Genomic DNA, 26,331 nt, shown 5'->3' on the forward strand with positions numbered 1-26,331 from the left:
TTCTGACTGGCTGCTTGCGCTGCTATTATTTGTTGCCTCTATCTGTCCATTTGGCTATTTAGTAGTGCTCTGCTACTTGTATTGTGGTCTGACACTTTGTCGTTTTCTCTTGTTCTGTTGTCTGCCCCTAACATTGTTTGTGCCATGGTGTTTGTTGCCATAGGACTCTCTTCATGTAGTGCGGCGATGCCTCTCTTGTCGTTATGTGCTTTGCTTCCATTGTCTGTCTGGTGATGTATCTGTACTGTTGCCAAGTGTCTTCCGTCTGTGTTTTATTTTTATCCCCGCCCCCTGCCCCACAGTAGGCGTTATGTCTCTTGCCAGGCAATCGTTGTAAATGCAATGTTTCTCTTAATTGACCTGCCTGGTAAAATATAGGTCAAATAAATAAATAAAATAAAATAGTACCTCCAACTTGCGGTGGTCAAGCACATTGTAGGTCTTGGACTTGGTGGTGGTCACAATGGTCTGATAGCGAACAAAGATCTTCTCGATCCCCTCCACTTTCATGTGTTGCAGAGATGCAAGGTCCTCCAAAATGGAGGCCATGTCTGCAATCTTCTCCAATCGCTTGCAGAATGTGTCAAATTTGCCAAAGATGTAATTCTCACTGCAGTGACACAGATGAAGTGTTTATTTGAGGTGCGCTCAATTAGTTTTTGAACTATTTTATTGGTAAAAAAAAAAAATGTTTTTACATGTCACTGAGAATAGGAAAAGATAAGCATAGGTAATTAACCCGGATCTAATTTCTCCAGCAAGCCTGCTTTTTAGTTTTGTTTACCTGAACTCAAACTGCTTGTCGCTGGGGTTGTCCCGAAGCTTCTCTCGCACCCTCTGGAAGCACAGCTGATACTCCTGGTTGAGCTGTGTGCATTCTCTGATCCTCCTCAACATCTCGTTTCTGAGAGGAGACATGCCGTAGACGTCCTTCAATAACACTGTTTCATATGCTAACAAATAAGGCATAGAAATCCTTCCAAAGTGTGAATAATATAATTATACTATAATGTTTATTTCGCAATAGTTGCTTGGCACAGTCGTAGGTTTACTTTACTTAAGCACAATGTTTTTAAACATACCCTCACGTGCATCACCATAATTGTTGATTAGTTGGAAGCTAAAATGTAAAATGAACTGCTTTCATTTGAATTTCCTCTAGAATAGACAAATGTACTTATGAATGAAGCAACATTTTTCAGAGTAGATTTGTCCTGAAATATGAGCATAGTACTGCAGTTTACAGAGTCTTGAGTTGGAAAGCAGGGCCACTTTCTGCAAGAAGTTATTGGGTGACTTGTAATATTGCTTGCATACCATGACTGTGCTGAAAAATTGCCTGCATCCCTAATTCAATCTCAGAGGCTTACTTACTTTACGGAAATAGGTCGAAACGGTTTTATAGCTGCAGTTTGTTAGATTGCAAAATAAATCAATATTTTTCATTCAGGGTTTAATTTGTCTCACATGGAGATCGATTAATATGGGGTATATTTATGTGTATAATGTGGTATAATTATGGCATACAGTATATATACAGTGGCAAGAAAAGATATGTGAACCCTTTGGAATTTCCTGGATTTCTGCATAAATTGGTCATAAAATTTGATCTGATCTTCATCTAAGTCACAACAATAGACAAACACAGTGTGCTTAAACTAATAACACACAAATTATTGTATTTTTCTTGTCTATATTGAATACATAATTTCAACTTTCACAGTGTAGGTTGGAAAAAGTATGTGAACCCTTGGATTTAATAACTGGTTGACCCTCCTTTTTGCAGCAATAACCTCAACCGAACATACAGTTTTCTTGCCACCGTGTGTGTGTGTGTGTGTGTATATATATATATACACAGTTGAAGTCGGAAGTTTACATACACCTTAGCCAAATACATTTAAACTCAGTTTCACAATTCCTGACATTTAATCCTAGTAAAGATTCCCTGTCTTAGGTCAGTTAGGATCACCACTTTATTTTAAGAATGTGAAACGTCAGAATAATAGTAGATGATTTATTTCAGCTTTAATCTCTTTCATCACATTCCCAGTGGTTCAGAAGTTTACATACACTCAATTAGTATTTGGTAGCATTGCCTTTAAATTGTTTAACTTGGGTCAAACGTTTTGGGTAGCCTTCCACAAGCTTCCCACAATAAGTTGGGTGAATTTTGGCCCATTCCTTCTGACAGGGCTTGTGTAACTGAATTAGGTTTGTAGGCCTCCTTGCTCGCATACACTTTCACTTCTGCCCACAAATGTTCTAACAGGATTGAGGTCAGGGCTTTGTGATGGCCACTTCAATACCTTGACTTTGTTGTCCTTAATCCATTTTGCCACAACTTTGGAAGTATGCTTGAGGTCATTGTTCATTTGGAAGACCCATTTGTGACCAAGCTTTACCTTCCTAACTGATGTCTTGAGATGTTGCTTCAATATATCAACATAATTTTCTTTCCTCATGATGCCATCTATTTTGTGAAGTGCACCAGTCCCTCCTGCAGCAAAGCACCCCCACAACATGATGCTGCCACCCCCATGCTTCACAGTTGGGATGGTGTTCTTTCGGCTTGCAAGCCTCCCCCTTTTTCCTCCAAAGATAACAATGGTCATTATTGCCAAACAGTTCTATTTTTGTTTCATCAGACCAGAGTACATTTCTCCAAAAAGTACGATCTTTGTCCCCATATGCAGTTGCAAACCGTAGTCTGGCTTTTTAATGGCGGTTTTGGAGCAGTGGCTTCTTCCTGTCACATGGGTCGTGAAATGGAGACCAAGACGCAGCGTGGATAGTGCTCATTTTCAATACTTTAATGACACTTGACAAAATAACAAAACGACCAACACAGTCCCGTCAGGTACACTTAGACTAAACGGAAAACAACTACCCACAACCCCAAAGGAAAAACAGGCTGCCTAAGTATGGCTTCCAATCAGAGACAACGAACGACACCTGCCTTTGATTGGAAACCATACCCAGCCAAACATGAAAACCAACACATAGAAATAGATAACTAGAACAAACCCACATCGAAACAGAAAACCCAAAATACATACAAAACAAACCCCCCCCTGCCACGCCCTGACCATCTACTATGGCAAATGACCTCTTTCACTGGTCAGGACATGACAGTACCCCCCCCCCCCCGAAGGTGCAGACCCCGACTGCACACCAACCAAAACCCCACAAAAACAACCCTAAACAAAAAGGGAGGGAAGGGAGGGTGGCCACCGTCCATGACGGTTCCTGTGCTATACCCAGACCCTCCGCCAATCCTCCAGCTACGGAGGTGGCTCCGGCTCCAGCCGTAGCCCCAGTTCTGCCCGCAGATCTCTCTGCTTCTGGAACCCTGACCTGTGGATCATTACCAGAGGTTCTGCGCTGCCGACCCCGCTGAAGGCTCTGGGTTGCAGACCACCGCTAAAGGCTCTGGGCTGCAGACCACCGCTGAAGGCTCTGGGCTGCAGACCACCGCTGAAGGCTCTGGGCTGCAGACCACCGCTGAAGGCTCTGGGCTGCAGACCACCGCTGAAGGCTCTGGGTTACAGACCACCGCTGAAGGCTCTGGGCTGCAGACCACCACTGAAGGCTCTGGGTTGCAGACCACCGCCGCAGGCTCCGGACTGAGAGGCGTCGCCGGAGGCTCCGGACTGGGAGGCGTTGCCGGAGGCTCCGGGCTGAGGAACGTCGCTGGAGGCTCCGGGCTGAGGAGCATAGCTGGAGGCTCCGGGCTGAGGAGCGTCGCTGGAGGCTCCGGGCTGAGGAGTGTCGCTGGAGGCTCCGGGCTGAGGAGCGTCGCTGGAGGCTCCGGGCTGAGGACCGTCGCTGGAGGCTCCGGGCTGAGGAGCGTCGCTGGAGGCTCCGGGCTGAGGAGAGGAGGGCGCACTGGGAGATGAGTGCGCGGAGCCGGCACCGGACGTGCTGGGCCATGGAGGCTTACTGGAGGTCTGGTGCTTGCGGCTAGCACAACCCGTCCTGGCTCAATGCTGACACTAGCCCGGCAAGGGCGGAGTGCCGGCACAGGACAAACTGGGCTGTGCTGGGGAATGTGAGGTACCGTGCGTGGAGCAGGCGTAGGATATACTGGGCCATGGATTTTCACTGGAGGTCTGACGCTTACAGCTTGCATAACCGGTCCTGGCTCGAGGCTGGCCTTAGCCCGGCCAGGGCAAAGCGCTGGCACAGGACGAACTGGGCTGTGCTGGAGAATGCGGGGTATCGTGCGTGGAGCAGGCGTAGGATATATTGGGCCGAGGAGCCACACTGGAGGCCAGATACGTTGAGCCAGCGCACTTTTCCCTGGCTGCTGGCTAACTGTCACACGACAACGTTGAGGAGCCTGTATCGACCGCACCGGGCTGTGAGTGCGTATGGGCGACATAGTGCGCATTACTCCATACTGCAGAGCTCTTCCCTCTGTGCGTCTGCTCCGTCGTGCCCTTTCCACCAGTCCCTCTCTCCGGAATCTAGCTTCGTAATCCGCTCTTGATTCCCCGACTGGCTCTGGTTTACTCCATGGCTCCCTCTGAAATGCCTGGGAAGTTAGGTCAGGGTTCCCCCCTGACCAAGCCAAACTCCCCTTATGCCCCCCCCCCAATGTTTTTGGGGGCTGCCTCTTCACCTCCTCAATTGGAGGATACAACGCCTCGTAATACCATCGTTCCCTCTTAGCTTCTTCCAGTTCCTCCTTCAGGCGCTGGTACTCACCAGCCTGGCTCCATGGTCCCTTTCCATCAAGGATCTCCTCCCATGTCCATGACTCCAGGTACCTCCTCTCACGCTGCTTGGTCCTTTTATGGTGGGTAGTTCTGTCACATGGGTCGTGAAATGGAGACCAAGATGCAGCGTGGATAGTGCTCATTTTCAATACTTTAATGAAGACACTTGACAAAATAACAAAACGACCAACCCCAAAGGAAAAACAGGCTGCCTAAGTATGGCTTCCAATCAGAGACAACGAAAGACACCTGCCTCTGATTGGAAACCATACCCAGCCAAACATGAAAACCAGCACATAGAAATAGATAACTAGAACAAACCCACATAGAAACAGAAAACCCAAAATACATACAAAACAAACCCCCCTGCCATGCCCTGACCATCTACTATGGCAAATGACCTCTTTCACTGGTCAGGACGTGACACTTCCTTGCTGAATGGCCTTTCGGGTTATGTCGATATAGGACTCATTTTACTGTGGATATAGATACTTTGTACCTGTTTCCTCCAGCATCTTCACAAGGTCCTTTGCTGTTGTTCTGGGATTGACTTGCACTTTCACACCAAAGTACATTCATCTCTAGGAGACAGAACGCGTCTCCTTCCTGAGCGGTATGACAGCTGCATGGTCCCATGGTGTTCATACTTGCGTACTATTGTTTGTACAGATGAATGTGGTACCTTCAGGTGTTTGGAAATTGCTCCCAAGGATGAACCAGACTTGTGGAGGTCTACAATTTTTTTCTGAGGTCTTGGCTGATTTCTTTTGATTTTCCTATGATGTCAAGCAAAGAGGCACTGAGTTTGAAGGTAGGCCTTGAAATACATCCACAGGTACACCTCCAATAGACTCAAATGATGTCAATTAGCCTATCAGAAGCTTCTAAAGCCATGACATCATTTTCTGGAATTGTCCAAGCTGTTTAAAGGCACAGTCAACAAAGTGTATGTAAACTTCTGACCCACTGGAATTGTGATACAGTGAGTTTTAAGCGAAATAATCGATCTGTAAACAATTGTTGGAAAAATTACTTGTGTCATGCACAAAGTAGATGTCCTAACCGACTTGCCAAAACTATAGTTTGTTAACAAGACATTTGTGGAGTGGTTGAAAAACGAGTTTTAATGACTCCAACCTAAGTGTATGTGAACTTCTGACTTTAACTGTGTATATATATATATATATATATATATAAATAACACACACACACACACACACACAGTACCAGTCAAAAGTTTGGACACACCTACTTATTCAGGGGTTTTTCTATATTTTTACTATTTTCTACATTGTAGAATAATAGTGAAGACATCAAAACTATGAAATAGCAAGTGACCTGTTTCACGGGTCACTACTAATGTAAACTTTTTTTTATAAAAATGCGTATTTTGGCAGAAATGCCTTCTCAAACATGTGAACTTTTATATGCCTTAATAACAAACTTGTGTGCCACCTGGAAATACGAATACAATTGTTAAATACAAGCCTAGTTGGTTTAGCCATGGAAAAAGTGAGCAACCTTCCCGCTAGCCATGATTGGTTGAGATAATGAGTTGGCTGGACATGCCGAGAGATGAGTTTGGATTGGTCTGCCATATAGAACGCTTCTGTCGATTTCAGCTGGTTAGTATGTCTAGGTAATCCTGTCTAACACTGCTTTTTTAAATGCATCTCTTTTTGGAGGACTGAGTTTTGAAATCAGTGGAATTCGAGTATGATAGCTAAGGAGATGGAGAAAACACCTGTCTCTGGATTACGTCTTCAAACTAAGGGCAACCATCGCATCCGACAGGAGACGTGTCCAACAATGAATGATGTATACGGGTAAGATAGTCTAGCTAGATACATTTTCAGATATTACACGTTTCTAATTTTGACAGAAAGAGCTATTTGCTTGGTTAGATATAGTTTATCAAGTTTATCAACTTCCAAAGCCAAATTTCTTTCCCATTGTTCCTCAACTGTAGTGTATGATATACCATTTTGTAGCGCTGCGTCTCTACTTTCATCCAATGTAAAAAACACAATTTCATATTTTGCTACATAAGACCAATTTGAAACCGTCAGTCACACACATATGGAATCATGTCGTAATCAAAGAAGAGTTAAACAAATCAGAATATATTTTAGATTTTATATTCTTCAAATTAGCCACCCTTTGCCTTGACGACAGCCTTGCACACTCTTGGCATTCTCTCAACCAGCTTCATGAGGAATGCTTTTCCAACAGTCTTCAAGGAGTTTCCACATATGCTGAGCACTTGATGGCTGCTTTTCCTTCACTCTGCAGTCCAACTCATCCCAAACCATCTCAATTGGGTTGAGGTCGGGTGATTGTGGAGGCAAGGTCATCTGGTGCAGCACTCAAATAGCCCTCAAAAAGACCTTGGTCAAATAGCCCTAACACAGACTGGAGGTGTGTTGGGTCATTGTCCTGTTGAAAACAAATTATAGTCCCACTAAGAGTAAACCACATGGGATGGTGTATCACTGCAGAATGCTGTGGTAGCCATGCTGGTTAAGTGTGCCTTGAATTCTAAATAAATCACTCACTGTGTCACCAGCAAAGCACTCCCACACCATCACACCTCCACCTCCAGGCTGTGTAAGGGCTATTTGAACAAGAAGGAGAGTGATGGAGTGCTGCATCAGATGACCTGGCCTCCACAATCACCTGACCTCAACCCAGTTGAGATGGTTTGGGATGAGTTGGACCGCAGAGTGAAGGAAAAGCAGCCAACAAGTGCTCAACATATGTGGGAACTCCTTCAAGATTGTTTGAAAAGCATTCCAGGTGAAGCTGGTTGAGAGAATGCCAAGAGTGTGGAAAGCTGTCATCAAGTCAAAGGGTGGCTACTTTGAAGAATATCAAATATATTTGGATTAATTAAAAACTTTTTTGGTTACAACATGATTCCATATGTGATATTTCATAGTTTTGATGTCTTCACTATTATTCTACAATGTAGAAAACAGTAAAAATAAAGAAAAAACCTTGAATGAGTAGATGTGTCCAAACTGTTGACTCGTACTGTATATATATATATATATATATATACAGTGAGGGAAAAAGGTATTTGATCCCCTGCTGATTTTGTACATTTGCCCACTGACAAAGAAATGATCAGTCTATATTTTTAATGGTAGGTTTATTTAAACAGTGAGAGACAGAATAACAACAAAAAATACCAGAAAAACGCATGGCAAAAATGTTATAAATTGATTTGCATTTTAATGAGGGAAATAAGTATTTGGCCCCCTCTCAATCAGAAAGATTTCTGGCTCCCAGGTGTCTTTTATACAGGTAACGAGCTGAGATTAGGAGCACACTCTTAAAGGGAGTGCTCCTAATCTCAGCTTGTTACCTGTATAAAGGACACCTGTCCACAGAAGCAATCAATCAATCAGATTCCAAACTCTCCACCATGGCCAAGACCAAAGAGCTCTCCAAGGATGTCAGGGACAAGATTGTAGACCTACACAAGGCTGGAATGGGCTACAAGACCATCGCCAAGCAGCTTGGTGAGAAGGTGACACCAGTTGGTGCAATTATTCGCAAATGGAAGAAACACAAAAGAACTGTCAATCTCCCTCGGCCTGGGGCTCCATGCAAGATCTCACCTCGTGGAGTTGCAATGATCATGAGAACAGTGAGGAATCAGCCCAGAACTACACGGGAGGATCTTGTCAATGATCTCAAGGCAGCTGGGACCATAGTCACCAAGAAAACAATTGGTAACACACTACGCCGTGAAGGACTGAAATCCTGCAGTGCCCGCAAGGTCCCCCTGCTCAAGAAAGGACATATACATGCCCGTCTGAAGTTTGCCAATGAACATCTGAATGATTCAGAGGACAACTGGGTGAAAGTGTTGTGGTCAGATGAGACCAAAATGGAGCTCTTTGGCATCAACTCAACTCGCCATGTTTGGAGGAGGAGGAATGCTGCCTATGACCCCAAGAACACCATCCCCACCGTCAAACATGGAGGTGGAAACATTATGCTTTGGGGGTATTTTTCTGCTAAGGGGACTGGACAACTTCACCGCATCAAAGGGACGATGGACGGGGCCATGTACCGTCAAATCTTGGGTGAGAACCTCCTTCCCTCAGCCAGGGCATTGAACATGGGTCGTGGATGGGTATTCCAGCTTGACAATGACCCAAAACACACGGCCAAGGCAACAAAGGAGTGGCTCAAGAAGAAGCACATTAAGGTCCTGGAGTGGCCTAGCCAGTCTCCAGACCTTAATCCCATAGAAAATCTGTGGAGGGAGCTGAAGGTTCGACTTGCCAAACGTCAGCCTCGAAACCTTAATGACTTGGAGAAGATCTGCAAAGAGGAGTGGGACAAAATCCCTCCTGAGATGTGTGCAAACCTGGTGGCCAGCTACAAGAAACGTCTGACCTCTGTGATTGACAACAAGGGTTTTGCCACCAAGTACTAAGTCATGTTTTGCAGAGGGGTCAAATACTTATTTCCCTCATTAAAATGCAAATCATTTTATAACATTTTTGACATGCGTTTTTCTGGATTTTGTTGTTGTCACGTCCTGACCAGTAAAGATATTATTTTGTTATTATAATATGGTCAGGGCGTAGCAGGGGGGTGTTTGTTTTGTGTGTTTTGGGATTTTGGGTTTGATCTATGTTAGCTATTTTAATTTTTTCCTTTCTAGTTCTTCTATTTCTATGTTGTGTATGTTTGGGTTGATCTCCAATTGGAGGCAGCTGATCCTCGTTGCCTCTGATTAGAGATCATGTTTAAGTAGGGGTTTTTCTTCATGGGTTTTGTGGGTAGTTGTTTCCTTGTATAGTCTGAGCACCTTACGGGACTGTTTTCGTCGTTTGTTTTGTGTAAGTGTTTTGTTTTTCCTTCGAATAAAAGAAGATGTTCAATATACCCGCTGCATATTGGTCCGATGATTTCTCCTCCTCAGACAACAAAGATTATGACAGAACTACCCACCAACCAGGGACCAAGCAGCGGAAGAGGGAGCAGCGAGAGAGGTATCTGGAGTCGTGGACATGGGAGGAAATACTAGATAGGAAAGGACCCCGGAGGCAGGCTGGGGTGTACCAGAGACCGAAGGTGGAACTGGAGGCAGCAAAAGCGGAGCGGCGACATTACGAGGCGTTATACATACCGATTGGCAAGTGCGAGAGGCAGCCCCCCAAAACATTTGGGGGGGGGGGGCACATGGGGAGTGTGGCTAAGTCAGGTCGGAGTCCTGAGCCAACTTCCCGTGCTTATTATGGGGAGCGACGGATCAAGAAAGCACCGAGCTATGCGGAAATGCGCACTGTATTGCCCAGACGCATTCAAAGCCCGGTGCGATCGGTGAAAGCTCCTCAGCGTTGCCAGGCTAGGTTGAGCACTCAGCCAAGAAGGGTTGTGCAGGCCGTATGCTCCAGACCTCCAGTGCATCTCCAGGACCCAGTGTACCCTGTTCCTGCTTCCCGCACTAGTCCTGAGGTGCGTGTTACTAGGCTGGCGCCTCCAAAACCAGCCCCACGCATCAGGCCTCTAGTACGCCTGCCCAGTCCAGTACGTCCTGTTCCTGCTCCTCGCACTAGCCCTGAGGTGCGTGTCACTAGTCTGGCACCCCCAAAGCCAGCCCCACGCATCAGGCCTCTAGTGTGCCTACCCAGTCCAGTACATCCTGTTCTTGCTCCTCGCACTAGCCCTGACGTGCATGCCACTAGTCTGGCGCCTCCAAAGCCAGCCCCACGCATCAGGCCTCTAGTGCACCTGCCCAGTCCAGTACGTGCTATTCCTGCTCCTCGCACTAGCCCTGTGGTGCGTGTTACGGTTCTGGCGCCTCCAAAGCCAGCCCCAGGCACCAGGCCTTTAGTGCGCCTGCCCAGTCTAGTACATCCTGTTCCTGCTCCTCGCACTAGCCCTGTGGTGTGTGTCACTAGTCTGGCGCCTCCAAAGCCAGTCCCACGCATCAGGCCCTCAGTGCGCAGTCCCCGTCCAGAGCTTCCGGCGACAGTTCCCCGTCCAGAGCTTCCGACGACAGTTCCCCGTCCAGAGCTTCCGGCGACAGTTTCCCGTCCAGAGCTTCCGGCGACAGTGCCCCGTCTAGAGCTTCCGGCGACAGTTCCCCGTCCAGTGCTTCCGGCGACGTCCTACAGTCCGGAGCCGACAGAGACGGCCCACAGTCCGGAGCTGCCAGAGTCGCCCTCCAGTCCGGAGCTGCCAGAGTCGCCCTCCAGTCCGGAGCTGCCAGAGTCGCCCTCCAGTCCGGAGCTGCCAGAGTCGCCTACTGTCCGGAGCTGCCAGAGTTGCCCTGCGACCCAGAGCCTACAGAAGTGCTATGCAACCCAGAGTCTTCTGCGGGGGTGGGCAGGTTAGTTTGGGGACTAAGCCCGGAGCCAGAGCCACCTCCATAGGGGGGAGTATTGGGAAGGGGGGGTGTAGCACAAGAACCGTCGGTGACAGTGGCCACCCTCCCTTCCCTCCCTTTATGTCTGGGTTTCTTTTTGTGGGTTGTTTTTGAGGTGCATTCGGGGTCTGCACCTTTGGGGGGGGGTACTGTCACATCTTGACCAGTAAAGAGGTAATTTTGTTATTATAGTATGGTCAGGGCGTGGCAGGGGGAGTGTTTGTTTTGTGTGTTTGATCTATGTTAGCTATTTTTATGTTTTCCTTTCTAGTTCTTCTATTTCTATGTTGTGTATATTTGGGTTGATCTCTAATTGGAGGCAGCTGATCCTCATTGCCTCTGATTAGAGATCATATTTAAGTAGGGGTATACTGAAGATGTTCAGTATACCCGCTGCAGTTTGGTCCACTCCATACGACGAATGTTACAGTTGTTGTTATTCTGTCTCTCACTGTTCAAATAAACCTACCATTAAAATGATAGACTGATCATTTCTTTGTCAGTGGGCAAACGTACAAAATCAGCAGGGGATCAAATACTTTTTTCCCTCACTTATATATATATATATATATATATATATATATATATATATATATATATATATATATATATATATTGAGCCTGTAATCGAACCCACAAGTGCTGATGCTCCAGATACTCAACTAGTCTAAAGAAGGACCGTTTTATTGCTTCTTTAATCACAACAGTTTGCAGCTGTGCAAACATAATTGGAAAAGTGTTATCTAATGATCAATTAGTCTTTTAAAATGATAAACTTGGATTAGCTAACACAGCGTGCCATTGGAACACAGGATTGATGGTTGCTGATAATGTGCCTATGTATGCCTACGTAGATATTCCATTAAAAAATCTGCCGTTTCCAGCTACAATAGTCATTTACAACAATAACAATGTTTACGCTGTATTTCTGACCAAAAATGTGCTTTTCTTTCAAAAACAAGGACATTTCTAAGTGACCCCAATATATATATACATACACACACAGTGCATTCGGGAAGTATTTCGGGGGGCATTTTCTTATGTTAAGAATGCAACAAGTCTGACAATACAGGTTTAAAACATTAATAATGTCCGCTCGTGTTTCTGTAGCAACCAGGCAGGAACACTGCTAAGGACATATAATACATGTTTACTTAAGCAGACCAGAAAAATTGCAGAGCATCATTGATTTTGTACCAGGGCGGATGAAAGCCAGCTGTGTGGCTCATTTGCTAAGACTGTGCTGCTAGCAATGCCTAGGTTGTGGCTTCAATTCCTTCAGTGATCACATATATTATTATATCTGGATAAATACCTGTCATGATCCCAGACCTTGGCCACATCCTGGCATAGGTAGGCCTTGCAGGTTGTAATCATCTGGTTGGTGACCTTGACAAAGAGAGAGGTCATTCTCTCTGAGGTGTTGTAGTACTGGGAGATGCTGTGGATCATACGGATGCTGTTCATCAGGCTGGGGATGTGTTCCAACATGGTTGTCTAGAAGAGGTAATAAACAGTGACATGTTTTGTCTAATTGGTCGTACACATACAGGTGCAGTGTTTTAATATTGTCGTCTTATATCTTATGTCTGTTTGTGGCATGCACAGTTCCAAGGATCTGCATATAAACATACATGAGCTAAGGCTGTGAGGACATTTTGCACTTTGCAAAAGCATTAATCCGAATGGCTAAAGTCATAAGCATTAGAATTTCTAGCCTTAGAAGCCCTCAGAATATACAGTCTTAGAATATTATTTGGCAGAATTTTCATCAATCTATTGCATATTTCCACCCACCCTGATATTACTGAAAAACTGATTTTATCTCAAAGCCATTAGACTGTTAAATAGCTATCACTAGCCAGCCTCCACACAGTACCCTGCCCTACTGAACTTAGTCACTGTCACTAGCCGGCTACTCTACCATGCATCTTAGAGGCTGTTGCCCTATGTACATAAACATGAAACACCGGTCACTTTAATAATGTTTACATACTGTTTTACCTATTTCACATGTATACTGTATTCTAGTCAAGGCCACCCTATTTAACTATTGCTGTACATATACTATTCCTCAGATATACTACACATTCTATCCACATACTGTCCATAATGTCTGTACATCCCATCACATACTGTCCATAATGTCTGTACATCCCATCACATACTGTCCATAATGTCTGTACATCCCATCACATACTGTCCATAATGTCTGTTTATCCCATCACACACTGTCCATAATGTCTGTGTATCCCATCACATACTGTCCATAATGTCTGTGCATCCCATCACATACTGTCCATAATGTCTGTTTATCCCATCACATACTGTCCATAATGTCTGTTTATCCCATCACATACTGTCCATAATGTCTGTGCATCCCATCACATACTGTCCATAATGTCTGTTTATCCCATCACATACTGTCCATAATGTCTGTACATCCCATCACATACTGTCCATAATGTCTGTCCATCCCATCACATACTGTCCATAATGTCTGTTTATCCCATCACATACTGTCCATAATGTCTGTACATCCCATCACATACTGTCTATATAATGTCTATATGTATGTATTAAAATGTAATACACACACAGTATATATATAATACACACACACACACACACACTCCGGACTCCGACATTGCTCGTCCTAATATTTCTATATTTATTAATTCCATTCTTTTACTTTTAGATTTGTGTGTGTTGTTGTGTATTGTTAGATATTACTGCACTGTTGGAGCTAGGAACACAAGCACTTCGCTGCACCTGCAATAACATCTGCTAAATATGTTTATGCAACCAATAAAATGTTGTTTGATGTCAACGTTCTTACCGGAGTGCACTTTCCAAGTGGGCCAAAGAACTTCTCCAATGTGTAGAGGTATTTCACATTGTCTTTTGCTTCATTTGCCACAACAGTGATGTTTCCATCCTACAGCAGATAAGATTTATGTTATGTTTCTACAGGGCTTGATTTTACTTCCACACAACCCCACTGAACTGTGTGAAATGCACAATAAAAATCACTGTACTCTGTAGCGGGATATCAAATCAAACTTCATTTGTCACGTGTGCCGAGAAATGCTTACTTACTGGCCCTTAACCAACGGTGCAGTTCAAGCATTATATGCATATATATTATAAGCATATATGAGCATTAGTCCGAAAGGTAACACTTGAATTCAAAATATCCATGATAAATTTGACTGAATGCAACTGATAATAAATGCCTGCCTTTACATATACAGTATATAGAAAATAGAGGCCTTTACATATACAGTATATAGAAAATAGAGGCCTTTACATATACAGTATATAGAAAATAGAGAGAGTGAAACTGACCAGCTCTCTCCAAGTCCTTAGTGTCTTTGACTTGGCTACCTGCAGCACTCCAATAACCTTCTTCACATGAGGTCGTTTGATCTCATCCATTAGGCTGAGAAAACATAGATCACATTCAATATAGACTAGTGTGCACTCAACCAACACACCAACCAAGACATGCAGCATTCAAAAAAAATATTGGCCAGCATAACAGAACAATTCATTGGAATAGGCAGGAAACCTAGCAGTTAAGAGCGTTACCTGTTAAAAGTGGTCATGCGGCTTTTCCAATGCTCCAGTTCAGCAGAGGGCCCTATATCATCGGCCTCCTTCCTCATTTGCTCGCCCTCTGTCAGCACCTGTTCGATCTGGTGGGCCCAGTGAAGAAGAACTCCCTCCAGCTCCTCCACCAGCTCGGAGTTATTGGCTGGAGGGAAGAGACAAACTGTCTATGCTACAGACTTTGAGCATTTCTTTTCTCATATGCAGTATGAGTTTAGCAGTACCGCTGACGTTGACGTTTCTCTATGATGCTTGTTCATGTCCAGTATCTGCCCTTGTAGGATGTACTCACAGGAGGTTGGTGGCATCTTTATTGAGGAGGACGGGCTTGTGGTAATGGCTGGAGCGGAATCAGGGGAACGGTATCAAATACATCAAACGCATGGTTTCCATGTGTTTGATGCCATTCCGTTTGTGCCATTCCAGCCATTATTTTGAGCCGTCCTCCCCTCAGCAGCCTCCTGTGGATGTGCTGTACTATACATCGTCTATTCTACTCAAATAGATTTTTCAGAGGGTCTTTGCACAGGACTACCAATTAAATTAAATTAAATCAACTGTATTAATCCCTAAGGGGGAATAATTGCTCGGCATAACAGTGACAGGCAAATAAGTAAGAATGAATAGAAATACCACAACATACAACAGAGTGGACAGTCGCTAATCACACACAAAAACCTAAACTTCAAAACCATAACTTAGGTAACTTCTATACCTGCAACTGTGTAGTCTGCTGGGCCTAGCAGGCTGCCTAGGCTCTGTCCAGTGTCCACTCTGTGGAGTTGGAACCTTCCCTCCATATTCAGTCTGGCAGAGGAGAGGTTGCTAATGAACTTGTCCACTGAACTCAGGAAGTCCTGAATCTGAGCATTCTGAAGTCCATCCTTAATGGAGCCCCAATTCTGGTGAGGATTGAACAAAACATTTACTGGGGTTGAAGTAGAGGAGATATAGGAGAGTTTAAATCAAATTGTATTTGTCACATGCGCTGAATACAACAGGTGTAGACCTTATCATACTAGCCCTTAACATACAAGCCCTTAACAAACAATGCAGTTTAAGAAACAGAGTTAAGAAAATATTTACTAAATAAAAAGTAACACAATAACATAACAATAACGAGGCTATATACAGGGGGTACTGGTACCGAGTAAATGTGCAGGGGTACAGGTTATTCGAGGTCATTTGTACATGTAGGTAGGGGTAAAGTGATTATGCATGGATAAACACAGAGTAGCAGTAGTGTAAAAACAAAGGGGTGTGGGTGGGGGGGTCAATGTAAATTGTCCCGTGCGGTAGCAGTGATAACAGCCTATGACTTGGGTGACTGGAGTCTGTGACAATTTTTGGAGTCTTCCTCTGACACCGCCAAGTATATAGGTCTTTGATGGCAGAAAGTTGCCATACCAGGTGGCCCCAGTTGCCATACCAGGTGGTGATGCAACCGGTCAAGATGCTCTCGATGGTGCAGCTGCAGAACTTTTTGAGGATCTGGGGACCCATACCAAATCTTTTCAGTCTCCTGAGGGGGAAACTGTGTTGTCGTGCCCTCTTCATGACTGACTTGGTGTGTTTGGACCATGATAGTTTGTTGGTGATGTGGACACCAAGGAACTTGAAACTCTTGACCCGCTCCACTACAGCGCCCTGTTATGTTGTGTTTGATTATTCTGTCTACTTTTGAACAACTTAGCATGCATGTTGATAGGGCATTATACTCAATAGGGAATTACCTCTTGAGACTTGAGTGCAGGCAGCATAATTTGTGAGAACAGTTTCTCCAAACTGTACAAAATGCTCCCATTAGTGCAGTCTAGCATTCCGAAATTCACTTCCTGGAAGAAACAAGCAGTACACGAGCAATAGCACAACAATGAAGCAATCCATAAACAGTGCCACTAAAGTGGTGGCCAGAAACGCTAGGCTTACTGACCTGAGAAACATTGGCAGTCGTTATGGCCTTGTCTGTCGTTCTCAAGAAAAACAAACACTTTTCAAGTAAGGCCTGAAACATAAGAGCCAACACAGCACATGGTCTGGTGATGAGACTGAATGAGAGAAACAAAGAAAGCGTCTTGTTTTTTACTGATACCATGGAAATCAACACTTAAGAAGTGGCAGAGGCTCTGTCTCCAATACCAACATAATACAAACATTACCAAACTAGTAATTATGAGGTAATTCTGATACGCTTGTTTGGAGAAGGATGGCTCTGGTATATTTCACGAAGAGTGTTCTTCCCCATTACTATGCCTGCAAGGTGTTGAGTGCAGGACTGTATACTTTAAAGAAAGAATGTGAAAGCCATGAAGCCTGTGTCTTGGAAAGCCATGATGGCATTCAAGTCCCCTTGTCACGTTCTGACCAGTAAAGGGGTTATTTGTTATTGTAGTTTGGTCAGGACGTGGCAGGAGGTGTTTGTTTTATGTGGTTCGGGGTTTGTTGGGATATGTGTTTATGTAGAGGGGTGTTTGTTTAGAGTGTTCCGGGGTTTTGGTTAATGTTCTGTTAGTATATTTCTCGGTTCTAGTCTAGTCTTTCTATTTCTATGTTTAGTTGATGGGGTTGACCTTCAGTTGGAAGCAGCTGCTCTTCATTGCTTCTAATTGAAGGTCTTATTTAAGAGGGGTGTTTTTGTCATGGGATTTGTGGGAAGTTGTTGTTGCACTGCTGTGTTAGCCTGCAATACTGTTCGTTTGTACGTTTTCTTGTTTTGTTAATTAAGTGTTCTAAATAAAAGATAAAATGAGCACTCAACCCGCTGCGCCTTGGTCCAGTATATACGACGACCGTTACAGAACTTCCCACCACAAACGGACCAAGCAGAGGGGGAAGGAGCAGCAAGAGGACTGGACATGGGAAGACACCCTGGACGGCAAGTGATCCTACAGTTGGGAAGAGATCCTGGCCGGAAGGGGTCGCCTCCCATGGGAACAGGTGGAGGCAGCCAGGAGAGCGGAGATAAGAGAGGCTAAAGAAGGCCGGGAACGCTACAGGGGAACACGGCTGGCAAGGAAGCCATAGAGGCAGCCCCAATAATTTTTGTTGGGGGGGCACACGGGTAGTTTGGCTAGGGCAGGCAGTAGACCTAAGCCAACTCCCCGTGCTTATTATGGGGAGTGTATGGAGTGGAGAGCGCCGGAGTATGCAGAAGTGCGCACGATCTCGCCCATGCGCACGCACAGTCCGATGCGAGCGATCCCAGCCCCTCGCAAGTGCCGTGCTAGAGTGGACATCCAGCCTGGAAGGAGGAGGCCTGCGCAGCGCATCTGGCCACCGGTGCGCCTCCTAGGCCCAGGCTACCCTACGCCTGCTCTACGCATGGCAACCATCAGGCCTCTGCACAGCCCAGTTCTCCCTGTGCCAGCACTCCGCTCATGCAGGGCTGCTATTACCATCCAGCCAGGACGGGTTGTGCAGGAGGTACGCTCCAGACCTCCAGTGCCTACTCATGGCCCGGTGTATCCAGTTCTCGCTCCTCGCACTAGCCCTGAGGTGCGTGTCTCCAGTCTGGCGTGTCCAAAGCCAACACCACGCACCAGGCCTCCAGTGCGTCAGCCCAGTCCAGCTCGTCCTGCTCCTGCTCCTCGCACTAGCCCTGTGGTGCGTGTCCCTAGTCTGGTGCGTCCTAAGCCAGCCCCACGCATCAGGCCTTCAGTGCGCAGTCCCCGTCCAGAGCTTCCGACAACAGTGCCTCGTCCAGAGCTTCCGACGACAGTGCCTCGTCCAGAGCTTCCGACGACAGTGCCTCGTCCAGAGCTTCCGGCAACAGTGCCTCATCCAGAGCTTCCGGCAACAGTGCCCCGTCCAGAGTGTTCGACGACAGTGCCCCGTCCAGAGTGTTCGACGACAGTGCCCCGTCCAGAGTGTTCGACGACAGTGCCCCGTCCAGAGCTTCCGGCGACAGTGCCCCGTAGAGAGACGGCCCACAGTCCGGAGCCGAGAGAGACGGCCCACAGTCCGGAGCCGAGAGAGACGGCCCACAGTCCGGAGCCGAGAGAGACGGTCCACAGTCAGGAACCGAGAGAGACGACCCACAGTCAGGAACCGAGAGAGACGACCCACAGTCAGGAACCGAGAGAGACGGCCCACAGTCAGGAACCGAGAGAGACGGCCCACAGTCAGGAGCCGAGAGAGATGGCCCACAGTCAGGAGCCGAGAGAGACGGCCCACAGTCAGGAGCGGAGAGAGACGGCCCACAGTCAGGAACCGAGACAGATGGCGCACAGTCAGGAGCCGAGAGAGACGGTCCACAGTCCGGAGCCGAGAGAGACGGCCTACAGTCCGGAGTCGGTGCAGCGAGAGTCGCCCTACAATCTGGAATCGGCGCAGCGAGAGTCGCCTTACAGTCCGGAACCAGCGCAGCGAGAGTCGCCCTACAGTCCAGAATCGGCGCAGCCAGAGTCGCCCTACAGCCCGAGGTCTCCAGCGACGCGCATCAGTCTGAGGTCTCCAGCAACGCACATCAGCCCGAGGTCTTCAGCGATGCGCCATAGCACAGAGACTTCGGGAAGGGTAACATTCAATAATTATTTAGCGGGGGTGGACAGGTTAGGTGGGGGAGTAAGGCCGGAACCTGAGCCACCTCCATAGTAGGTGGGTTGGGGAGGGGGGGTGTAGCACAACAACCGTCGGTGACGGTGGCCACCCTCCCTTCCCTCCCTTTAGTTTGGGCTAATTTTTTTTGGGGGGGGTTATTTTTTGTGTTTTTTTTTGTTGAGGTGCATCCAGGGTCTGCACCTTTGGGGGGGGGGGTACTGTCACGTTCTGACCAGTAAAGGGGTTATTTGTTATTGTAGTTTGGTCAGGACATGGCAGGGGGTGTTTGTTTTATGTGGTTCGGGGTTTGTTGGGATATGTGTTTATGTAGAGGGGTGTTTGTTTAGAGTGTTCCGGGGTTTTGGTTAATGTTCTGTTAGTATATTTCTCGGTTCTAGTCTAGTCTTTCTATTTCTATGTTTAGTTGATGGGGTTGACCTTCAATTGGAAGCAGCTGCTCTTCATTGCTTCTAATTGAAGGTCTTATTTAAGAGGGGTGTTTTTGTCATGGGATTTGTGGGAAGTTGTTGCACTGCTGTGTTAGCCTGCAATACTGTTTGTTCGTACGTTTTCTTGTTTTGTTAATTAAGTGTTCTAAATAAAAGATAAAATGAGCACTCAGCCCGCTGCGCCTTGGTCCAGTATATACGACGACCGTTACACCCCTTTTAGGGCTAGAAACTTTTGTCAGAGATAATTATCAAATGGAAGAAGTTCCGGATGAGGATTTCAAATAAAAGTAGAACCAACACAGACTTAAATCAGTTCTGCAGCAAAACGTTACCTCTGAAGTTCCAGTGGTGACAAAGAGCTTTTTCTGCCCGGGGGTAGAACTGACTGTGTCTGCCCAGGTTGGGTGGTTTGATGAAGGCTGAAAAAAGGGAGATGGGGAATGTACCATCATGTAATATTATAGGACTGATGTTCTTCACTCCATTTTTTTCATGATGACAATGAAGAGAAAGATCAGTTTACCACTTTTATGTCTTGATAGAAGAATATCAACCTCTTTGATCCATTAGGCGCAAAAAATTCCTCTATCAAATTGAACTAGAGCAGAGTTTATGACAGTTAGTATTATTGGAGTTTGGATGCATTTTGTGAATGTCTGACCAAACCCCCACCCCCCCCTTACCTTGTCATCCGATATAAAGGCCTCCTCCACCTCAGTCTCCCCCAGGCTCACACTGTCCACAAGCTTGGCTATGAGGTACTTGTGGCGGGCGTCTAGCATGGCCCGACGCTCATCCTTGGCAGCCCTGGCCTGCTTGGCCATCTCTTTCCTGGCTTCGTTGGAGAGTACCATCGTCCGTTTCCCTGAAACCTAATCACATCCAGACAGAATGAGAGTGAAAGAAAACACAACCTGGCGGAGCTACTGTGACATTCGTTTAGGGAGACAGGGTTTAGGGTTTTCCACATTAAGAAACTTCACCCATATTGTGAGATATGAGTAACTGATCAGTTGTTGCCCATCAAAAGTTAAAATGACTGAGGGGTTAACGCCCTTTGTACCCTTTCAGCTGTCTTGACTTCGTAAATACTCACAGTTGTACTGGCGGTTGAGGAAGGAAGAGCAGCCGATGCCGTGTGATTGGTGCTTTTAGGGTTGTGACCTCCTATTCGCCTGTGTCCACTCACACCCACGTCTGTTGATATGGCAAAACATGACTGTCTATTTTCATGGCCAATAAAATCAAAGCTTCACATCTATATGTACTGTATGGCATTGTCTGTGTTTGTACTTCCTGTATGTCTATAGTTCTACCCATATACAGTGCCTTGCAAAAGTATTCAACCCCATTGGCAGTTTTCCTATTTTGTTGCATTACAAGCTGTAATTTAAATGTATTTTTATTTGGATTTCATGTAATGGACATACACAAAATAGTCCAAATTGGTGAAGTGAAATGAAAAAAATTACTTGTTTCAAAAAATGTAAGAAATTGGAAAAGTGGTGCGTGCATATGTATTCACCCCCTTTGCTATGAAGCCCCTAAATAAGACCTGTTGCAACCAATTAACTTCAGAAGTCACATAATTAGATAAATAAAGTCCACCTGTGTGCAATCTAAGTGTCACATGATCTGTCACATGATCTCAGGATATATACATCTGTTCTGAAAGGCCCCCGAGTCTGCAACACCACTAAGCAAGGGGCACCATCAAGCATGCGGCACCTTGAAGACCAAGGAGCTATCCAAACAGGTCAGGGACAAAGTTGTGGAGAAGTACAGATCAGGGTTGGGTTATAAAAAAATATCCCAAACGTTGAACATCCCACGGAGCAACATTAAATCCATTATTTAAAAATGGAAAGAATATGGCAACACAATAAACCTGCCAAGATAGGGCCGCCCACCAAAACTCACAGACCAGGCAAGAAGGGCATTAATCAGAGAGGCAACAAAGAGACCATGGATAACCCTGAAGGAGCTGCAAAGCTCCACAGCAGAGATTGGAGTATCTGTCCATAGGACCACTTTAAGCTATACTCTCCACAGAGCTGGGCTTTACGGAAGTGTGGCCAGAAAAAAAGCCATTGCTTAAAGAAATAAATAATCAAACACGTTTGGTGTTCGACAAAAGGCATGTGGGAGACACCCCAAACATATGGAAGAAGGTACCCTGGCCAGATGAGACAAAAATTGAGCTTTTTGGCCATCAAGGAAAACGCTATGTCTGGTGCAAACCCAACACCTCTCATCACCCCGAGAACACCATACCCACAGTGAAGCATGGTGGTGGCAGCATCATGCTGTGGGGATGTTTTTCATCAGCAGGGACTGGGAAACTGGTCAGAATTGAAGGAATGATGGATGGCGCTAAATACAAGGAAATTCTTGAGGGAAACCTGTTTCAGTCTTCCAGAGATTTGAGACTGGGACGGAGGTTTACCTTCCAGCAGGACAATAACGCTAAGCATACTGCTAAAGCAACACTCAAGTGGTTTAAGGGGAAACATTTAAATGTCTTGGAATGGCCTAGTTAAGGCACAGACCTCAATCCAATTGAGAATCTGTGGTATGACTTAAATATTTTGTACACAGGAACCCATCCAACTTGAAGGAGCTGGAGCAGTTTTTCCTTGAAGAATGGGCAAAAATCCCAGTAGCTAGATGTGCCAAGCTTATAAAGGCATACCCCTAGAGACTTGCAGCTGTAATTGTGGCAAAAGGTGGCTCTGTAAGGTATTGACTTTGTGGGGGTGAATAGTTATGCACGCTCAAGTTTTCTGTTTTTTTTGTCTTATTTCTTGTTTGTTTCACAATCAAAAATATTTTGCATCTTCAAAGTGGTAGGCATGTTGTGTAAATCAAATGATACAACCCTCCCCCCAAAATCTATTTTAATACCAGGTTGTAAGACAACAAAATAGGAAAAATGCCAAGGGGGGTGAATACTTTTGCAAGCCACTGCACTTGCACTGTACCTTTTCGTATACTAACAAGTGGAGGTTTTAACTCATTTGAATGGTCGGGTGCAGTTGTCTGGCTTAGCTCTCCCTCGGCCTTGTTCTCTGGTTCCCTCTTTGCTTCCTCAGGGCTGTCCTGCATCGTCTCCCCAGCATCAAGGCTTTCCTCTGGGGGAGGATTGGACACTTCCTCCCCTGGATCCACCTTATCCACTGGGGGGATGCCGGACCCCTCATCCACCTCAGGGTCCACTACTTCAACTGGCTGGAGATTCTGAGTGTCACACATCTTAAAGCGCAGAGGAGTTAGTTAATAGTCACTTTTGGGTTTTAGACTATTAGACGACATGGTTAAAATCATATCACCATGTAGGCCTCCAACTTGGAGTCCTACAAGTGTAGGATCTTAAGTTGATCCAGATTGCTAAAATTATCTTACACCTTTACATGATCTACGCATAACTTTATTGCAGTATTGAACAACATAATCTTAACAAATAAACCCATTTGTCCATTGGAAATTATTATTATAATAACTTATATTGTGCAATTGTCTAATGCTCCATGCCAGGTATAGTGATAATATGAAATCAAACTATGCGCTGCACTGTCTATAGATACTGTAGTTCAAGTGTTTCCATAACATTCATTATGCGCATCCACACAAATGGAAAAGAACACAGGATAAATAATCCAACAATTTCTAAATTAAATGTTGAATATACCAGACCTTCCCCTCAGTTTCTTCCTGCTCTCCTGCCGGGATGTGTGGTAAAAGAGCCTCTAGGGTCAGCTCAGCTAGCTGACGCTAAAGGAACTCAATGGGTGAATTGCTCTGACAAAGTTTGACTGTTGTCATGGCAACCCTAAACACGTTAGCCCTGGCCAGGATGACTAATCCAGTGAAAACCAGCAGAGGAGTAAGTCAAACAAATGCATGCCCACATATGAGTACACCAGAGGTCCCTAAAGCCTGGCAATGCTAAAGATACTTGAATTATGTCTGTCGGTGTGTGTGTGTGTGTGTGTGTGTGTGTGTATTTTTTAGGTTTGGTGAGGCTTAATAGATGTATTGGAGCATGCCCTTTGGAAGAGAAACAAACATAGATATTGCAATAAGGTATTATTTCAAGTGGTAGATATCATCTTCTATTATGAGAAGTATGTTAAATCACAGTGTGTTTGTGTACTTAACGTGATTGATTAATCATTGTCTTGGTAACTTCCGTTATGACATCCATATCATATATCTACCCGGGGGTAGACTATTTCTAGATAGTAGCTACAGCTTAAACAAAGCCACAGAGAATTGAATGTACATCATTTAGCGGACACTCTTATCCAGAGTGATTTACAGGTGCAATTATGGCACAGACAGATTTTTCACCTAGTCTGCTCGGTGGTTCGAACCAGTGACCTTTCAGTTACTAGCCCATTGCTCTTAACCGCTAGGCTACCTGCCGCCAACGTCTCAATGTATTATTGTGCAGTATGGGATGATTGTAGGCAGCATTGTATGCAGGGGATACATTTCAGCAAGGTTTATTATTAAGCAATAAAGCCCGAGGGGGTGTTGTATATGGCCAATATAGCATGGCTAAGGGCTGTTATTAAGCATGGCACAACACGGAGTGCCTGGACACAGCCCTTAGCCGTGGTACAGTATCAGTCAAAAGTTTGGACACACCTACTCATTCAAGGGTTTTTCTTTATTTTGATCATTTTCTACATTGTACAATAATAGCGAAGACATCAAAACTATCAAATAACACATATGGAGTCATGTGCCAAAATGCACCAAAAGACTATCAGACCATGAGAAACAAGATTCTCTGGTCTATATAAAAGTCAGTGTGCGATTACGTAGCACACAAAAAGTATGTTCAATGTGTTTCCATTGATAGATTAGTCACAAAAAACGGTTTGCGTTAAATAGAATATGTGCCTACTGTAGTCTTGGCACGTGCACTCTAGCCAACAGCTCACAGATACAGTGGGGGTAGGCTGTGCGGGTAGACTAGTCTACATGGGATTATATTTTTATTTGTCAAATGGCAGTCAAGCATCAATCAACATGTCACCAGAAAAAGACCCTTCATATTTATTGGAAAGTAGCATCAAGATCACTGTGCACTTTCACCACCCTGTGAAGATCTTCATCATCATAATAATAATAATAATAATAATCTGTAGCCTAATAAACTTTCCGAGTCGTAGTGGGTGGACCACACGTGATCATCACATGACTCCAAGTTTACTTTGGATATGATGGTTATTATATCAATATTTGCGCATAAAGGCGTTTCCACCACCATTTATCGCATAATTAATTTTACCGACACAAAGATTTCCCACCATGTCAAACGAACAAATGATCTGTCGGCATTTATAATATTTTACCGAAACGACCTGTTTCCATCACAGCTGTGGTGATTATTTTTCAGATTACTAGCTTGTGTTGCTTTTCTGTATTTCCGGTTTAAAACCCTGCTTTACTTCAGGTTAAATTGGCTGTGAAGAGAAGATGTCAAGATCCTTTCTTTTATTCAGCTGGGGCTATGGATTTAAGGGGTGTCAGACAAACTATAATGACCCCACCACTATCTGGTGTAGGAGTCAGAACATTGTGAATGTGTCGGATGCTATACAGACCATCCCCAAAAATGCCACCAAGATCAATCTGTCCAAGAACAAAATTCAAAACAGTCCACCTGAGACATTTCTCAAGTTCCGTAATTTGGGTGTACTAACCCTGGACCAGAACAAACTCGCATCTCTAAGTGGAGGTGAATTCAAAGGACTACACATTCAGTCTTTTCTAAACATCTCCAGAAACAACTCAGTGATCAAGGTTGACGTATTCCACAACCTGAAACAGTTAAGGGTTCCCGATTTGTAAAAAAAAACGAATTAACAAAATTTCCTATGAAATTCTTTAGTTCCTTCCTAACATTGAATCGGCTGACATTTCTATGAATGAACTACAAAGTGTACAGAATCGGGTGTACAACACCACCTCTTTGTCCTGGCTTAGTCTTTAGGGCAACGAAATTGACCATTTGAACGTCAGTGGCTTTCCTGCTCTTGCCTACATAAACCTTTCAAACAACTCCTTATGGGGATAGAAACATAATTCCTGGCTGGAATTCCAATGGAGACAAAGAAAACTCTTTCAATGGTGGCATTATTATTTTTTGTTTGAAAGATCTAATTTCACTATTTGCGGCCTCCTGGATGTAACGGACAACATTTCAAGAGTAGAGATCAATCTTGGAAGATCCAAATTACCTCCAAATGTCTCTGTCCTGTTAGAATTCTCCACACCAAATATGGTAGTCTTCGAAAAAGTGAATCTTGGGGATTTGGGAGAATCCCAGCTCGTGAAGGATGGGAGCAAAATTAAAATACTTTATCTAGTTGACTGTGGTTTAAAGGAAATCTCTCACACCACCTTCCAAAGCCTTGAGGGTCTTGAAACTTTACAACTTAATGATAACTAGCTGAACATTCAAATGGATACGTTTGCTGGCCTCAGAAATTAGACGTTCCTAACATGCTGACCACAGCGCTCATGTCGCGTGTGCGAGCGATGCAAAATAAATGTACACATACATGTTATTCAATCATTGCACCCACACTGCTCGCGAGCATCT

General features: G+C 44.9%; 1 protein-coding gene across 1 annotated transcript in view; it reads right to left on the reverse strand.

The window, feature by feature from the left end:
• dnah5l (dynein, axonemal, heavy chain 5 like) overlaps positions 1–23,496 on the reverse strand; it is a 76,734-nt gene extending 53,238 nt beyond the window's left edge. The window contains exons 1-15 of the mRNA XM_014181296.2: positions 23,409–23,496; positions 22,697–22,967; positions 20,812–20,912; positions 20,399–20,587; positions 20,239–20,313; positions 20,048–20,134; positions 16,658–16,729; positions 16,458–16,559; positions 15,440–15,626; positions 14,704–14,869; positions 14,461–14,554; positions 13,952–14,050; positions 12,428–12,609; positions 785–904; positions 409–610 (exon numbers count right to left, since the gene is read on the reverse strand). Coding sequence (XP_014036771.2) covers positions 409–610; positions 785–904; positions 12,428–12,609; positions 13,952–14,050; positions 14,461–14,554; positions 14,704–14,869; positions 15,440–15,626; positions 16,458–16,559; positions 16,658–16,729; positions 20,048–20,134; positions 20,239–20,313; positions 20,399–20,587; positions 20,812–20,912; positions 22,697–22,967 — 1,947 coding nt within the window. The 5' untranslated portion in view covers positions 23,409–23,496. The remainder of the gene's footprint in view (positions 1–408; positions 611–784; positions 905–12,427; positions 12,610–13,951; positions 14,051–14,460; positions 14,555–14,703; positions 14,870–15,439; positions 15,627–16,457; positions 16,560–16,657; positions 16,730–20,047; positions 20,135–20,238; positions 20,314–20,398; positions 20,588–20,811; positions 20,913–22,696; positions 22,968–23,408) is intronic.
• Positions 23,497–26,331: the final 2,835 nt, after the last annotated feature.

This window comes from Salmo salar, chromosome ssa29 (assembly GCF_905237065.1).
Source record: "Salmo salar chromosome ssa29, Ssal_v3.1, whole genome shotgun sequence".
In the NCBI taxonomy this organism is placed as follows: domain Eukaryota; kingdom Metazoa; phylum Chordata; class Actinopteri; order Salmoniformes; family Salmonidae; genus Salmo; species Salmo salar.